At 33.7% G+C, this 19,215-nt stretch overlaps 1 protein-coding gene across 1 annotated transcript in view; it reads right to left on the bottom strand.

Annotated features, from left to right (window-relative positions):
- Nucleotides 1–19,215, bottom strand: part of LOC137657258 (transforming protein p68/c-ets-1-like) — a 263,524-nt gene that overhangs the window by 186,709 nt on the left and 57,600 nt on the right. Inside the window, exons 2-3 of the mRNA XM_068391596.1 lie at nucleotides 10,560–10,646; nucleotides 9,594–9,774 (exon numbers count right to left, since the gene is read on the bottom strand). Coding sequence (XP_068247697.1) covers nucleotides 9,594–9,774; nucleotides 10,560–10,646 — 268 coding nt within the window. The remainder of the gene's footprint in view (nucleotides 1–9,593; nucleotides 9,775–10,559; nucleotides 10,647–19,215) is intronic.

Genomic DNA, 19,215 nt, shown 5'->3' on the forward strand with positions numbered 1-19,215 from the left:
AAAATTGGTTATTAATGAATATAGGCAAATAATTCTATTTTCTATGTCTTAATAAAGCGAGTACATATCTCAAGGTACTTAACATTAATTACGTACACGCCGTGTTCCAGTTCATGATATATTTACTTCGTATGACCTTGGAGTAAGGTGAGCTTTTTTATACTTTTATGATTACCCGAAAGGTGTTTCCCCTTTTCTTTTTATTTCTTTTGACCATGGCTCCTGACTGTGTACCATTTGTAGCCCCCCACCCACCCGAAGATGTAGAGACAGACACGTGAAAGCACTTGGTACTTCTTTCAGTCTTTCTTTTTCGTGTTATTCGATTATACATTTCAAAAGCAGCTTTGAGCCTTACTAAGTGTGTGTATGTGTGTGTGTGTGTGTGTATCTATACATATATATATATATATATATATGTATAGTATATATATTATATTATATTATATATATACAGTATATATATATCATATATATATATATATATATGATATATATATATATATATATATACACACACACAGACACACACACACATATATATATATATATATACAATCTGACATACATTTATACATGCCTATACCCATACACACATATATATATATATATATATATTGTATATAATACACATACTGACATACATTTATACATACCTATATACACACACACATATATATATATATGTATATATATATATATATATATATACACAATATGTTTAGACACATATATTATCTAAATATATCTATCTATTTATCTACCTATGTGTATGTGTAAAACACTTAGCAACGTGATACACTCCTTACTTACTTGTATTGTTAAGAACTCTGTGGACATCCCTCAAGACGCTTTTAAACTCGAAGAAGTGGTCACTGGGTTTCACTTTAATGGTCTTAATGACGGGGGAAAAACTGGTCACAGGTGAAGTCACGACAGTCCTGCTGCCCACGCTCAGATTCATAACAGACATTTTCGTTGCTAATTCTCCTTATGTTATAATTTCAACGACAAGAAATATCGGAAAATATAGTTCACTGAGGCCTAAATTGTCTCAAATGAGGAGAAAAGAAGGCCTTTATTTGGTCATTGTTGGCCAAATTTTCTGAAGTTTTATTTGAAATTACCTTCAGTTCCCCACAAATGTCTTTTTTTTTTAGGATTAACGAACACCTGTGTCTGTGTCCTCTTTGCTAAGGGTATGACATAGTTCGCTTCACTTTCTTATGACTCATATATATTCTATGAAAGTTCACTTAAGACTATATTGTGCTTACCATGAGTAAAGTCCAACGTGGTTTTATATGGGTATTTACTCAAACTTTCCACGATCTTATACACTTGACTATTAAACCATACAATGTATTTACGAATGTTATATTATTGTAACAAAGCATTGTCTCTTTACAAGCAAATCTGAAAGATCATACAGTTAATATAGAGTACTGTCATATATTTCATTGTCACCAAAACAAATGAAAACAAAGAATGAATATATCTATCAACAAATAACAAAAATAATGAATATATCAATCAATAAATAACACACACCAAAAAAAATTATGCACCTTTAGGTTAGTCTTAAAGTGAATGATAAAATATCCTAGATGGGTAAATCAAGTCATACAAAAGTCATACAAGGCGAGATCTGCATATGTCTTCACATCAAACCAAGCTGAAATTTAATTACATGACAAATACATTGAAAATCCGACTATAATTTATGTTGCCTTCTTGTACCAGTGTGAAATACTATATTATAATGTAAAAGACTCTTCATTGTATACAAGATCTTGTAATATCTATGGTAGGAATAACGAAAGAAATAATAACAAGAAAACAAGAGAGAAAATTATAGCAATATTTGAAACACGAAAATGAAGTTTAAGCATGAACAGCGGAGACTGAAAACGAGACTCGAAAATTTCAATGGAAATGAGAACAAATCATGGAGAGTTGGAAAAAAAAAAAAAAACTTTTAAAAAATGAGACGGCAATTATGATACTATATGTGAAAATGTGTGAGAAAGAAGTTCAGTTAAAAGTAAAAATGAAAATGCATGTAAGAGACGAAGACTCAAAATTAAAGTAAAATCAATAGCAATGAATAAATAATGTTCTGTTGTTGGCAAATTTAATTTAGTTCAGTGATTTAAATGACATCGGTCCAAGAAGCTGGATTTTGTTAATCATTTGTGTAAACATTAGGATTCAAAATTAAAATGGAATTTTTTTTTTTTTTTTTATGAAAATAGCGTTGAAACTGTACTTTTTTACTTATAACATTTTTTCAAGAAGCAGCAAAAGGTAATATAATATAGAGACATTTCATAGCCCTGCTGTCTCTAAAACTTGAAATTCCCCATGAAAGAAATCTTCATTTGAGGTGACGAATTCGATAAAGGAATGTCGATTTTACAAATTTGTAGAATATGAGAGAGAGAGAGAGAGAGAGAGAGAGAGAGAGAGAGAGAGAGATTTGACGATTGCACCACACAATTGCAACAAGAAAAATTCAAGTTCGAAAATAAAGGGACATAATCAAACGTCATCATCGAGAGAAAAATGGGAAAGTCTTCAGGAACAAAAATATTTTACTAGTGCCTTTCCAAAGTAGGATCCCATTGTTGAGAGGTCTTATGGAGGATAACGATACCATAATGAAACAAGGAGGGACGACACTAATAATTTGATAATTTGTGCAAAGGTAAAAACATTACAGGTGAAGGAATCTTATGATTAAAGAAAAAGGCTGCATTTCAGTGACTTCCATAAAACAAAATCAATTCTAAAAGCATAAAATTAATGAATACCTTTTATCATATAAACAGGACTCTATGAATGATGGGAAAACCAAATGTTGGAAAGATCACCAATGAATGTAGAACTAGAAAGCTCAAAATATGAAGTGAAGTAGAATAAAAGAAATAAGAAAAAAATTTATGATGATTATTTTCAACTACAGCTACTTGGGTTACCGAATAATGACCTCTGGTTTGTTCCTGGATTAACATTACATAAATCAAAGACATATGTGAAGCAAAGCATTACTGAATTAAAAAATATATGAATATTTTGATACTGTACATATTCTTGTATTTGATATGCTAAAGCTACTGGTCGGACTATTTAACATAACATATTTCTTTTCACCAACAAGAACAACAATAATAATACAAAGAATAGAGGAGGCTCACACAAATCCACAATATTTTTGTTCGTAAGAACACATCAGATATGGAGGCCTCCCATTTTTCCCCTCAATAATACTTTGGAAATGCCATTTGCGTAGTGCTTCCGACCCAATGGTTGTCCCAAAATCTTTAATTTCCAGGAGATAGGGAGGCCCATCAAATAGCATAAAGAGATTTCCTTCCATATTTCTGGAGGACAAAATTGAATTTGGGCCAAAAGGAAGAAATTCCTATAGGTCATATTGACCTCAGAACGTTCACACATGAATAAAAAGTAACATTTTTCCGCAGCACATCCATCACTTGTTATGTATATGTACTCATTGATTGATGAATATTACTGTCGTTGCAAAGGAAGAGAGGGGTACTTTTCTACCCCCACAGCACGCAGAGCTTCTTAATGTAAAATATGGTTTCAACAACAGACGAAACATAAATATCCTAAAGTGAACCGTAGGTCACCTTTTCTGACATCACATGTACTGAAGTACAGTCACGCTGGGTGCGTCATATTCCTTGTTTTTCTTTAACCTTTGGAGTAATTCCAGCTATATCTTACAACCCTGGCCACTTCACTGTCCCCAGTGAACACTTTCTTGACAATGTTCAGCCCTCAAGAGGCCTCAGTTATAGGAAACTGAAATCCACGAATGAGGCCAATCCTATGACGTCACAGCGTCAATTCCACCAAGAAAACAACACAACACTGAAGTAAATGCATTACTCATCGAAGATCGGCCCCTTTATAAAACCAAGCTAAATGAGACTTTTGGGGTCATCTTGCTCTCGTATAATAAGCGGTGGATATAGAGTCACATTAGCTTAACCTGAGACGATACTCGAATTGAATCACTTAGAACGAAGTATTTACATATGGATGAAAGAAGGTGTCACCGAAACACGCCATACTGTCACAGGCGTCAAAGGGCCACTAGACAAACGAACGAACGAACACACGTGGCACTGTGTTCTTTTAGGATACTGAAACGTACATATTAACACACACACAATACAAGAGAACACAGAACGAACATACTCTATATGTGGAACATACATGGAATTACGTTAATTTATATAAATCCTTAAATATCAAATCACACACACAAACATATATATATATATATATATATATGGGTGTGTGTATGTGTACTGGAAAAAATACCTATATGCCACGAATTAAGAAAAAAAAATTCATTATTCAAAACCTGGACAAATTTCACCTTTCGAAAATCACATAAAACAAATTATAAAAACTAAATAAAAGTGCTCAGTGCTAAGAAGGTCTCAAAGAATACCATTCCAACCAATCAGAATCGACCTTACATTATCTGTCCTCCGCCAATGAGAGAGCAGAACTGTGCACTGGTGGCAAAAGCTAGTGAACCGGACTTGGTTTTAGGGTTTAGAAGAAAGTAGAACTTTATTCATTATCCTGAACAAATGGAACATGATAAAAAAGGGGAAATATACAGTAAAACCAAGTGGCGATAGTATTTGAATAAACATGAAGCTATCATTATCTTATTTTCGTGAGTTGAGAAATAAAATGTTTCCATCGAAAACAAAATTATCAGCCCAGAACGGATATGGCAGTGTACGAAACCGACATAACTGTGTAATGAACACACCAAAAGAAAGCCTGAGAGAATATAAACTTATAGTTCTAGGGTAGCATTGTACGAAACTAGTGAAATATACTTCAGACGGTAAAAACGTCCGAAACTTTGTTTTTGATGTTCGAAAGTTTAAAATTACGATATTATCAAGATACGGCGAATGTCACAAAGGGAGTGTGAAAACGAGAAACACAAAGGAATATTAACTAGTGTACATTTGAGCCCTGCATTTTATATCTTATCTTTAAAAATTATTATGAATAAAATGGACGTCTTTGGTATGCCCCGTATTTTTCTAATCCTAATTTTAAAACAAAATGCAGTTATGCCTTAGACCTCTAAACAATTAAATAGTGCACTAGGGAATATTTGATTATTGAGTTTAAAATTAAAATGCGTATGTGTGTAACATAAACGTTAAGAAATAAAATACCCGTAAGTACAGTAATTACACAGAGCTCTAATTTCATCAGTTACCCCTAGAGGTTTTATATCATAGTGGAGTAAAAAATAACAAATAACTAAAAAAAAAATTAAGGAATATTAATCACCCACGTCTCCAAACCAGACAAAACAGTCTAAATACCAAATATAAGAGTGAAATGAAAAATACGCTTTAGGAATTATATCCTAAGCGAGAGGCCCTCTTTGGAAAAATGCAGTGAAGATGACATTAAGAACAAAGGAGGATTCCAGATAATAATAATGGTGTTACAAAACTATACAAAGCCATTGCATGGTACTATATGGCTCCAAAACATAGTGTGAAAAGTGTCTATGAGCAAGACAAAAAGCTACTTTTTTTGCACAATATGGAAAGGAAGAAACGGAAATGAAATATGTCTATACTTGACAGAATACCAGTATATTCCACCAAAATTATCTTATATGTAAACTATTAAATACTTTTGTATCACCATAAGGCTTTAGGTGTATTTCCCACACACAAACACACAAAAAGGAGCAGTGCTCTGGGGGAATAACATAAGAGGTCATAGCAGACTTATTTATCACCAATAAACTAAGGTGTCATAGTTTTTTCTATATATAAATAAAAACCCTTTACTAGGAATTCACTAACATGATAACAAAATGACTCTTGTGTATTATAGCACCCGTGACTTCAGGAAGCGTTAGTATCCCATATGAAAAAGAAAATCACTTCTGCTGTGTCACTCCAAGGGAGTGTCAGCTATAAGCCCCCCCCCCCCACACACACACACACACCAACCATACAAGAGATTATCGTGTTCAGGCTGGCATGCATTATCTGGACAGTACTGAGACATGACAGCCATGTGTTTCCGGAGTGATATAAATCCAATTTCTTTTTAATCAAGTAGAGTATTTTTGTTAACAAGGGGCTTGTGGAATCTAGATAACCAATAATAATAATAATAATAATAATAATAATAATAATATAATAATAAGAATAATAATATAATAATAATAATAACAATACTACTACTACTACTACTACTACTACTACTAATAATAATAATAATAATAATAATACAATAATAGTAATAACACTTATAATAATAATAATAATAATAATAATAATAATAATAATAATAATCGGCAAAAATATAATAAGAGTAAGCTAACCCGTTTGCGAAAATTTTCCTTTTTTCTATTTCGAAAGGTCAAAGGTCACAATAGAATTTCATCAGTCCTATAGGTTAGCAAATCTCCTTTTCTGGATGAAATTTGAGAACACTCCACAAACATACCATGTAGAGCTCAGTATGATGATTTTTCAAAAGCATTTCAATTACGAAATAGCTGATGATGATACAATTTATTTTAGGTTGGCTTACTAACAGTATTAGAAGTGACGAGTAGTAAGAAACGTGAAGATATAATTAAAACCAAGAAACAAGCAAAGAAAATAAAGAAAAAGCATAGTGCAATGCAAACTGAATAGCAGGCAGTAAAACAATGTAATTACGATATGCCATAGAAGTGATACATATTAACTACATTTCAAGGTTAATCGTTCACATATCAAATGAAACTGGTTCCCCTCTCTGAGAGAGAGAGAGAGAGAGAGAGAGAGAGAGAGAGAGAGAGAGAATTGTGCAACCACAAAGACTAGGTATTTGAAATATATTTTCTTCTTAAACCACAAAGAATTTGAGCTTTAATAACCCTCCATGGGAAGAATATATGGTATTAATTAAATTCAACAGTATCTATGATTCATTTTAAAATTACCTTTAGGCTTCTATCCTTATTTTCAAATATAATTTAATATTTAATACTGGTCACCGATAGGAAAGCTACACACTTTATAATTGTTAGTGTTACCCCTAAAATCCATAAACGCTTTACAACGTTTTCTTTAATGAAAAAATCCCATTTTCTTTACAAAACAAGGTCACGTTAACATACGAAATACTACCATATCTGTTGAGTGTGTTACGTAAATTAAAAATAAAAAGGTTTGCATTTAAAAGAACAATCATTACATACATTACAGTATCCACGAAACTCGACGTAAAACAACATGGCGGAATCATTTCATCACCATTTTCTAATAATCATTTCAAAATAAGAAATACATTAAAAAAGTACGCATTTCGTCCAGTGCTGAAGCATAAGATTTCCCAAAGTTAGAGAAGCTGTAGACAAGAAGTGGAAAAACCCGGAGCTCAGTCCAGATCCACTTGGACGGGGAGTAATAAGATAGTATTCCCTCTCTCTTATCCGAACGATGCCTCAGGCAGGTATTGCGCTAAGCTGATTATCGGAAATCTCAAGTTTTCTGTTGTTCTGAGAAGGGTTCCTCATATCATAACAAGAACATTGTCATCATTAAATGTATGCCCGAGAGAGAGAGAGAGAGAGAGAGAGAGAGAGAGAGAGAGAGAGAGAGAGAGAGAGCAATCAAGGAGAATTTGCGAGGGGACAGAGATTATGGATAAACTTCTTTATTTTATTGATCTCTTTTGAAAATACTAATCAATATATAGATCCTATCTTCAAAGTGCCAATCACCAGCTACTCCTTTCGTCACTAAGTAAATTATATTAGAAACAATGCCTACGCAGAGTCCTATAAAATCGGGAAGACTTTCAAAACGAATTCAAACTAGATATTCTAATTCTTGCATAAGACTATTTTCACTAACGGTCAAACTTTCATATAGTGAGCAGCTTATCATAATTCAACTGTGTAGTAAGATTGATTTATTTGAAGTTTTTATTCAAACCCAAAGTCCTGTTTCCTATTCCCTATTGTTATAACGATTACAATATGAAAAAAAAAACGTAATGTTGGGTTGTCCTCTTACTTAGAAAGTTGTATATATTCTATAAAAAAAAAAAGGAGCAGTATTGTGGTGGGTGTTACATCTACAAGTAAAATGTCAAAGGAGTTCATAATATATAACTCGCAATCTAGTGCATACAAGTACTGTACATGAAAAAAAACCGATGAGATATGGAATATCAAATCTTTCGTAATGTAATAAAAAATAGCAGCTATATGACTCGGAACATTCCAAAATACCCTAAGTATCTGAGGTGTTTTATATTTTCAGGCAGTTAACAGAACAGAAACATTGAAAAACCTCATTCACGACAACCATAAGGATACCAAATGCATCTTCTAAAATAAAAGGGCAATGAAAAACATAAGATAAAAAAAAAGTAAAATGAACTATCGTACAAAAGTTTTAATTCATTGTTCAAAGTTCACTTGGTGACTTTAATGAGAAAAAAATATAAAACCATGGATGAACAGAAGTTTTCGTTAAGTGGGCATCGAGGTTCCTTATGGAAAGTTTTGTTTTGGAGAGTGCTAAGCGACAAATGTTTCACTCGGACGTTCCTTTTGGGTTTCCCAATTGATACGTAAAAAAAATTTTTTCATCGCTTAGAGAAAACGGTGTGGGGCAAATACAGTTTTCTTCCTTTCATAGAACTTTCTTTAAATAATTTTATTTTATTTGGTAAATTAGAAGAAGCTATAAACAAACATACATATACGCATAAATATTAAGGACGCCATACTCGCAAACATTTATATTTGCCATATATATACATAGAGAGAGAGAGAGAGAGAGAGAGAGAGAGAGAGAGAGAGAGAGAGTCTCTATAGTATGCCTTAAAATTAGCGATCATTTTCTTTGATATGTACTGATAGAAAACGTACTTTATTAATGGCAGACTGATATACTTCAGAGGACTGACTCGTTTCTAAAACTATATGATATAACGATTAGATTAATTTCTAAAACAATACCTTTAATTAATCTATAGTATTCTAATACTAATTACATCGATAGAACGTGAATTAAAAAATCTATAGAACATTAAAAACTGTTCACCTGAATATTATCTGAATTTCAAATACAATTCCTAATGGTGACTTGTCCCGTGCTATAATCTTCCAAATAAAATCAGTAGTACCCACTTTTCCTTGTTTGGTGTGAAAATCATATATGCTAATTAAATAAATTATTTCACGTAAATTTCCAGGGAAGAAATTAATTCATCTCTCATAACGGTATATGAATCTATCGCAGTTCATATTAATTGATAAAAAAAAATGTATGGTCTTTAATTTCTTTTCGCGGTTTCTAAAGAATAGAGTTATTGAAAAGTTCGCGGCCAAATAAATGACATATTCAGAGTGAAGGAAAGTTAAGTAAATCCATAAGGAATTAACACCGTTTTCTACTTCACATCTTACACTGTTGTATACTGTAGATAGATATGCACGATCTTTTAACCTCCAACCCTTCCAGACCAGAAGAAACGAAAGACTCAAGACTCACCTAAAGAAGACTCAGGATCGGAAAGGTCAGCGATGTCGGGTACCTTCTGCATGGCTTGGTGCTGGTGACCAGCCGTCGAAGGGACGCAGTGCGGATCGGCAGAAGGTTCAAGGGCGCCCTCATACGGAGGGTCAGCTGGCTCCTGCTTGACTATGCCAGGCAGTTCCAGGGAAAACTTCACCTGTGCAGGAGAAGAGGGTAGTACGGTGTTAGCTTTATTTACAAACATAAACTGTGTACAAATAGGTCACTAGATTTATTTTCACCTTCAGTGATTAAATGTTTACCTGTAAATTAATTCTTTTGATCCTGATTTTTTTCCGGTAGATTACACTTTTAATCGTTTATTTTCCTTAAAACATAATTATCATTTGTGAGGTTATCGTCATAATAAATACGTATATCTATGTAAAAAGTTATAGTCAAACACGGAAGCCTTCTCTTATCCAAGCACCCCTTTCATGTCGATGTTCCGCGGAACGTGTAAAGTTATATATAATTTGTGCCTATTGCATTATTTTGTAACATATAAAGGAATACAATGGATGCAAGTTTCAAGTTATTTATTTAGAAGGATGATGGAAAATAAACAGGCGCTTCATGTACCTTGCAACTAATATGCTGCTATTAAAAACATCATATGAATTTTATTCATATTTTAACTGATAGATAACAAAAAAGAGAAAGCAAGCACTGAAATTATAACTCAATGCGAGATACCATAAACAGACTACTAACTTTAACATTCAATATTACTGGTGACAGTATTTTCCCAAGCAGCCATCTGACTGTTACAGTAAAACTTATCCATAAATTTTAAAATCAGCAGTAAATATTTCAAATCATGTACAAAACGGCACAAACAAAATTTATAAAGTAGTACACAAATGTAAAAACAGACATAAACAAGTATAAAAAAAAGCAGTACTGGATAAAAAAAATATGTAAGGATAACTGGGAACTTACTTTCTTTTTGTCTGACATCCTGGTTGTTGACTTATCATGGTCGGCATAAAACTCCAAGTCCATGATGGAGGAGAGGGCACTCAGATGCTGCGGAAAGAAAAAATAAAGAGGTTGAGAACTCGTGCAATGACAATTTCTTTTATTATAGCAGAGAGAGAGAGAGAGAGAGAGAGAGAGAGAGAGAGAGAGAGTTAATAACTATTTAAAAAACAAATGTGATTGCTAACATTTGAAATTGTAAGTAATTTTATTCTACTTAGTGTCACTCGTCTACAACCCTTAAAAATCTCTACTTACATACTTAAATACTTCATATAGCAACATAGATACGTATGTTGCTGATCTATTTCACTATAACAATTACCTACGATTTACAAAAAATTAAACTTGTTCTTCAGGGATTTTTCGAGGTTTTCAATGTATTATAAATAAAAAGTTAGTTGACGTGTATTCCTTGGTGTGTGTGTGTGTGCGTGTGTGTGTGTGTGTGGTGTGTGTGTGTGTATTTGTGTAAAAAAACAAGAAAGGCATCAGTATCAAGTCCCTTTGATTAGTACCATATGGTACATGGATTCCCACAGATACAAGAGCTGGCGGTAACAATAAGGAAACCTCTCAACTCTTTTGCATATCCTTCAACTCTACAGGAAGCCTTCTAAAATGGACCTAATCATTCTACAAATTTCTCTCTTGGAGACACCGGGGACGCTAGTGCAATATGGACTCGTTTATCAATCATTAGCATCGCAGTAATACTGGGGAAAGATGTCCCAGTATACTGTACATACGTATACATTCAGACGTCTTGAAATATGCCGTATACTAAGATGTGGTACATAAATAAGTGTTGCTTCTGTTACGCGAGTGAGATCTGATATAAATCATGTAGTTGAATTTACCAATGAATATCTATCTATCTATCTATATATATATATATATATATATATGCGCACCAGTTGCTGTTGAAAGATTCATTATGCCAACCTTTTAGAACCCAGGACAAACGAAAACAGGATTGTGCTCTGATCTTTACATTTTATGTAGTCTCAATATCCTCAGTAATCATGAATATTGGTTATTACCCGGGGTTCCTAATCGTTTAAAAAAGCTGATTATAAATCAACGAATATTTAAGCCTATATAACTATCATCAAAGATACAACCCTAACACTTGAAAATTTACAGAAAATGGCACAGTGATAATACATATTAAGAGAGGAACACAAATATTGACTCCTATGTACAAGAATAACAACTACAGTAAAAGCAGCAATAAAAATGTTATGTTGTAATAATAATTAAAAAAGGGTGTCAAAGATATGATAAAAAGTTAAAAAGGAAATGCCAAGCCTTATTAACATCATTTGCGCTGAAATCAGCATCCGAAAAAATAACCCAAAATGAAAAATACCTAGAATAGTTAAAATGAAACAAATACTCAAAAGGGAGAATTTAAGCCAATAGAACAAGTATAAAAGGGATAGTGTAATTATAAGTGCTAATCCTCCGTCACTATGTAATGATGTGGACCTGTTAACCTACCCGAAGGCCAAATCTGAGCTCATTTATAAGACTCGGATTTCTCATTCATCTGACGACATTTCTGTCTATGATAACTGTCATGTTTCATTCAAAACTAGTATAGCCTATAATTTCTTAACAAGAGTTTTCCTACAAAAGGTGAGCTCTAAGCCCGTTGTCATACTGCCTCAGTGAAATCCTTCCACTTACCCTGTTTTCAATCTGATGAATGGTCTTACTGGGCTATTATTACTGATGCCAATGCTCAAAGGGTTAAGAGAGCCAATACTCCTATCAAGTGATATGCATCTAATTTAGTTGATATCAGTTAATTGTAGATTTTGTTCGTAAATATTTATTTGCTTGTGATTTAACTTTTTTTTTTTTTGTTACATTACTATGTATTTGTTTTAATCGTTGGGGGGGGGGGGTTGATTTTGCTGTAAGCAAGCTTTGCAAGTCATAGCCCTTTAGGTTTATCCCACACAAAATTTGTTCTCATTTTGAGTAATAATGATATTGATAAGAATGACATGTAGCCAATGAAGAAATCTCTCTCTCTCTCTCTCTCTCTCTCTCTCTCTCTCTCTCTCAAATCATTAATCTCCGGTATGGTCAGCCTGGTAATCAGGTAGCCCCAAAATCCTTGAAGGGGGGGGGGGGAGGACTGACCTCCAACTTCCTGCCTACAAGGCTAATCCTCCCGATGATCATTCTCATCTCAAATGGCTCAACACCGATAGCGATATCATCTCACAGTTCTCTGGAAACGGATGCTTAGTGATCAACGATGGAAGGAATATCTCGTGTCGTCTGATGTGACGGAGATGATAATGGTAGGTTTTAAGAGCAGGAAGAGCTAATGTTAATTTAATGAGAAGGGGGAAGATCCTCTTGTATGGTTTAGGTATTGGTAGGTTTCAGGGATAGGGAAGATAATGATACCTTTAGGGGCAAGGAATAAAACATGTTATTTAATGAGTAGGGCTAAATCATTAGTAGGTTTAAGTAGCAAGGAAGAGATAGCATTATCTAATGATGAGAAGATGTTTCTTCTCATAAATGTAGATCTCGTGATATATCCTATCAATGAGATCTTCCTAACCATTTCCACATCAACATCAAGACCCAATGTTACTTAATGGAAGCAGCAAGTCCTATTCTTCCAATCGAAATGTAGTATAGCATATCAATAAAATCACCTTCGAATCAATTATCATGACATACGTGGGATGCGTGATATTACAACATTGGGAAATCTTTATGATTATTAATGGGATGAATGTGCATTTGATACTAAAATTAGATATAATAGATTAGTAAAATTGAAATTCAAAAAGTCAAATCAGTTCCCTTTTCATAAAAGGCTTCGCGTTATTTAATAAGAGGGTGACCTCGTGTGATATCTAAGAGTGGGAAGATTTTCAAGATTATTTTCATATCAGCAAGATATCCACACTCAGCAACTATCAATCGTACTTCATAGCAATGAGAAGAAACCTTTTCAACGAGTCATGAGCCGGAATATTTCTAAAGATTTGGGAAATAGCTGTGGATATGGAACATAAAAAAAATCAATCTTAAGCTTTAAAGCAAACTATAGGCCCAACTCTAAAGATATGTAATATAATTGAGCAATACAGGGGTGACATTAATCATGATGATAATGATTCTAAGACCTTCGTCTTGCTATATAAAATGAGGTCAAAATTTAAAAAGTACAATCAACGATTTTTATACACAAATAAGTCCTAAAACCATCAATAAAAATCCTCTGTCGTTTGTTGAAGAACTTAATTTCATCTGCACACAACTATTCACATTGAATGTCCTTTGTATAAACATTAGGCACTATCAATCCCCTCTCCAAACGAAAGATCATCTATGTAAATCAAAATGTATTTATATAAAAATAACCTCACGAATATATTATTAAACATTATTACTTGCTAAGCAACAACCCTAGTTGGAAAAGCAGGATACTATAAGCCCAGGGGCTCCAACAGGGAAAATAGCCCAGTGAGGAAAGGAAACAAGGAAATAAGAAAAGTATTTAACAATTAAAATAAAATATTTTCAGAACAGTAACAAAACTAAAATAAATATTTCATGTATAAACTATAAAAACTGTAACAAAATAAGAGGAAGAGAAATAAGATGGAATCGTGTGCCCGAATGCACCCTCAAGCAAGAAAACGCTAACCCAAGGCTATGGCACTACCAAAGACTAGAGAACAATGGTTTGAGCACAGAGATAATTCATGCCTCAGCAGCACACACACTTAATTCTTGTCTCAGCTTTTCATATGAACAACAACAATAATAATGATATCAATAATAAAATAATAATAGTAATAAGAAGAAGAAGAAGAAGAAGAAGAAGAAGAAGAAGAAGAAGAAGAAGAATCGGCTCAACCAGTAACCGAGAGCCTGATCTTCACTAAGGAAGAAGGTTGGGAGGGGGACGGAAATCCCCAGATTTCATCGTACGGTTGTTTTAAGTTCGCTCAAAATATCATTAAAGCCGGTGACACCTCCAACTATTTACTTTGCTCAGCTAAGAAGAAAGCTGCTCTCTCTCTCTCTCTCTCTCTCTCTCTCTCTCTCTCTCTCACTGTATATATACCTGTGTGTGTATATATATATATATATATATATAATGATGGGAATCACAAAGATGAATGAATAAATATATAGATTAAAAAAATAAATAATAGAATAAGGAGATAGTTAATCTTCTACTAACTCATGTATAACATACATGGTTTAATACTGTAATGTCTTTCAGTCAGAAATATATTGGAGGATCTGTGAATTGTTGCAGAACTGATATTTAGGTTGCACTACAATTATCAATATTGGATTTCAGACACGTAAGCGACTGTACACACTTATATACACACGCCCATACACACACACACACATATATATATATATATATACAACACACACATATATATATATACATATATATATATATATATACACAACACACACATATACATATATATATATATATATGCACGACATATATACACATTATATATGTATGTATATACAATTGTATATAATCATATATATATATATATATATGTATACATATATATATATATATATATGCATACACGAATATAAGTGTATATATAAGCTTAACATATATATATATATATATGTGTGTGTGTGTGTGTGTTAGTAAATAAAAAATTAAACAAATATATAGCTATAAAAATAGCCACGACTACACAGTTTATAATACTTCTAATTAAGCCTAAGCACAGCTTTAAAATTCACACATAAACCATCCAAGCCTCAAATAAAAGGAGGGGGTGAAAAAAATCACAATAAAAACCAAACAACTTTCTTAAAGCGAAATAAGTGACATAAAAAACCGGCAGCCTTTAAGTGGTACAAGATGTTTCAGAGCTAAGCCGTTGACAATATAAGTGAGGGAATTCTTAAAACGGTCATAAGCATCATCTCAAACGAGGGGCAGCTTCTTCCCTCTTCACTTATGACGGATACGCTCGTCATTCATAAAAGAAACCAAGGTCTACACTCGCTAGAACTTGAGGGAAATGGTCTAGGCACAAGAAGAGCCTGTTTATAGGTTTAGAAGCCGCTCATAAATGGCAGAGGCAAGGGACAGTGGCAATGATCTAGCTGGAAGGACAATGCCCTAGAGACTGACCACATATCATTATTATTATTATTATTATTATTATTATTATTATTATTATTATTATTATTATTATTATTATTATTAGATAAGCTACAACCCTAGTAGGAAAAGCAGGATGATATAAGCCCAAAGCCTCCAACAGGAAAAAATAGCCGTGGGGAAAGGAAATAAGGAAATAAATACACTATATGAGAAAATAAGAACAATCAAACTAAAATATTTTAAGAACAGTAACAACAATAAATTAGATCTTTCATATATAAACTATAAAAAGAGATTTATGTCAGCATGTTTAACATTAAAACATTGAAGTTCTACATATGACCAACGACCAAGCCCCTCTCCCCATAATCTAGAACCAAGGAGGGTCAGGCAGTGGCTGCTAATGATTCAGCAGGTAGACCTATAGAGTCCCCAAAACGCCACATCCTTAGCTAACAAAGATGGCAACGTTGCAGACACTTAAAGGAACTACTGAGTTTGAGAATGTCTCGAACCCCAGTCCGGGAGATCACCAGGCAGGGACGTTCTATTCTGAGTATTTTGATCTATCCCCAAAGATCAAATGATTCAGGTCATATCTTAAAACTTTTTTAAAGTTTTGTAATTATATTGAACATATACGAGAGGCAACATGTAGATAGCTTGTTAGTCCATTTCAAATGAATACGACTACTTGTAAACAATTTGTGTTGCTTGATTGCAAAAATATACTGGTCATTTGAATTGCAAAGTTCTTTGTGGTAAATCATCGAACAGGCTAACAATATTTACTTATAAGTCCTTGGTCATTTTATTCTGCTCAATAAGTAATGTACATCATGATGGAAAAATTGTAACATTTTCGTTGATAAATCAATTCTGATGAAAGGATTTAATTCTTTCATTCTACTTTCTTTCAAGTATTGTTCTTCTGTCTGTCTGATCTTCAGCTGCTGACTCTCATCTTAATTTGTTCTACAAAAACTTGCCGTCTATTAAATTTCTTATTCTTGATCTTGATATTAATCTCTGGCACCGTCGTTCTGTTAGTTCTTTGTGCACGTTGCATAAGATTTTTCATAATTCATATCATCCTTTGCACTCGGATCTTCCCAGACTGTACCAACCTATACGTTGTATTAAGTATGCAGTTCTAACAGTCTTGCCTTCTCCATCAATACTGCACAGTATTCTGGAAGTTTTAATCCAGCTGTGACCAGATCGTGGAATGATCTTAATTAGGAAGTTGAATCGGTGGAAATTCAAAAGTTCAAATTTGTTGAGAATATTTTTATGTTGAACAGGCTGACATAAATCTGTCTTCACAGTTTATATAGGGCATACTTAATTTAACGTTGTTACTGATCAAGATATTTTAAAATCTTTTTTAATTACTTTTCATATAGTTAATTCATTTCCTTATTTCCTTTCCTCGCTGGGCGATTTTTCCCTATTGGAGCACTTGGGATTGAGGCATCCTACTTTTCCAACTAAGGTTTGAGCTTAGCTAGTAGGGATAATAATAATAATAATAATAATAATAACAATTTATGTCTCATATTAACACATCTGTGACTATCTTAGAGTTATCCTATCAAGAAATGGCAGTACTAACCACAATGCAAAATTTGAGCAACAGAAAGATGAAATTATTACGAAGATCGGAAGAAACGAGTTAAAAAAATATCTAAGATAAATACGGCACAAGGGCACACTTCACCGTAACTTAAGCATAAAGAGATGACTAATGGACGCCATACATAAACAATTTCTATGGGGGAAACATGAGGCGGGACACAAGAGGCGTCCAAAAGCAAAGACTAAGTACGCCTGGCAACAAACCAACATGACATACACAAGTCGAGAATCACCCCCCCCCCCCCCCAAGTCACTTCAAAGTTATTCGAAATATACCGGCCATAAATAAGCGAAAGTGAATAAGTCAATCAGCGTCAGCCTGCTGTACCTTTTATGAATGAAATTCGAAATGAATGAAATCCGATGAATGGACTGGTGAGCGAGTTGCTCTCACTCAAGTAGAGACCAAAGAAGTGAACGATTAGTTGGCAAAAGGTTGAGGAGTGAGGGCTAGAAGGGGTGGGGGACTGTGGGTGTCTTGGGGGGGGGGGGGGGCCAGGAAAGGGCCAGGCGTTAGCAGTGATTATAATTACACTGGAGATAAAAACTTGGGGAGGGGTAGGGGTGGACCACACGGCGAGCAGAAGAAGGGAGACCGAAATACATAATTAACTAAAAACAGAGAGAAAGTAAGTAAAAACAAGGCAGGCAAGTTTATGGAGACTCGATATAACAAAGAAGAACCGGCGGTAAGGTTAGAGCTGTGGAAAGTCGCGCGGAATTAAGGGAGTGTGTGGTAGTAAGAAGGGGGGGGGGAGGGGTTAGCTAAGAAAGGATGGGATTGGTGGATGGCAATAGAGAAATGGCAAGGTGGACAGGAAATACCTTCCGTGATAATACAATCATCGTTCGTTGTGATAAAAAGAAACAATAAGTTTTGCTAACCCGAGTGAATCATTTTGACATCGTAAGGTCCACTGCTGCATGTAAATACAGGCGGTAATTAACTCGACAAAGGAACCCAAGACCGACTTCATCTATAATTCACGTACTGTACCAATGTGCCTTTCATTGTCGCGAGCTGCTAAACATGGGTATTTTGCATCACGGAATACCAAGTATAACTGATAAGCATTTATGCAAAGATACAGTATGTCAGAAGGAACACAAGAACATGTATGAAAGTAAGTATATACTTTTATTAAGCTATTTTCATGTCAAACTTTCACTTACAGGGTACAAATTAAATCACCAAACTAATAAAAGATAAAAAAAAAATATGAAATCTCCAAGCTATTTGAAATAAAGATTTATCTACAATAGTAATAATTATTTTCAAGTAAAACGAAATATGGGTGGTTTAAACCCATAGATTTATTCGCTTGAAGATGATATTCAATAGCGCGAAATAATAACCAAACTACCATCTTCATTTATCTTTCGATATTAAGTCGAAGAGAATTAAGTGGTTTCTCGCTCCAACTTGCTAATCATATTCTTACATGGGTTGTTAATAAATCACACATTAATTGGCTTCTCAAGTGAATTATTTACTATATTTCATTTGGTTTCTGTACGAGATAGCAATATCAAGTTCATCTATACTCTCTATACTACCAATTGATTATAACATCACGCGAATAATCAATTAGCATCTTTTTTTTTCTTTCCATGTAACACCAATTACTTCTGTCATTTCCTAGTACGTACTGATCAGAATGAAACAATGCGTATTTTCCAAAGTATATCAAGGAATTGCATTTGTTGATGAGTAATAACTGCAAGGCACAGCCAGGCGCACAACATGCACGACGCAGAAGAGAGTTCATCAACGCCTTTGTTTCCAAATATAAACAATAATGCCTCACAAATAAACAATAATGGCCATGGCAACGT

This window comes from Palaemon carinicauda, chromosome 18 (assembly GCF_036898095.1).
Source record: "Palaemon carinicauda isolate YSFRI2023 chromosome 18, ASM3689809v2, whole genome shotgun sequence".
Classification (NCBI taxonomy): domain Eukaryota; kingdom Metazoa; phylum Arthropoda; class Malacostraca; order Decapoda; family Palaemonidae; genus Palaemon; species Palaemon carinicauda.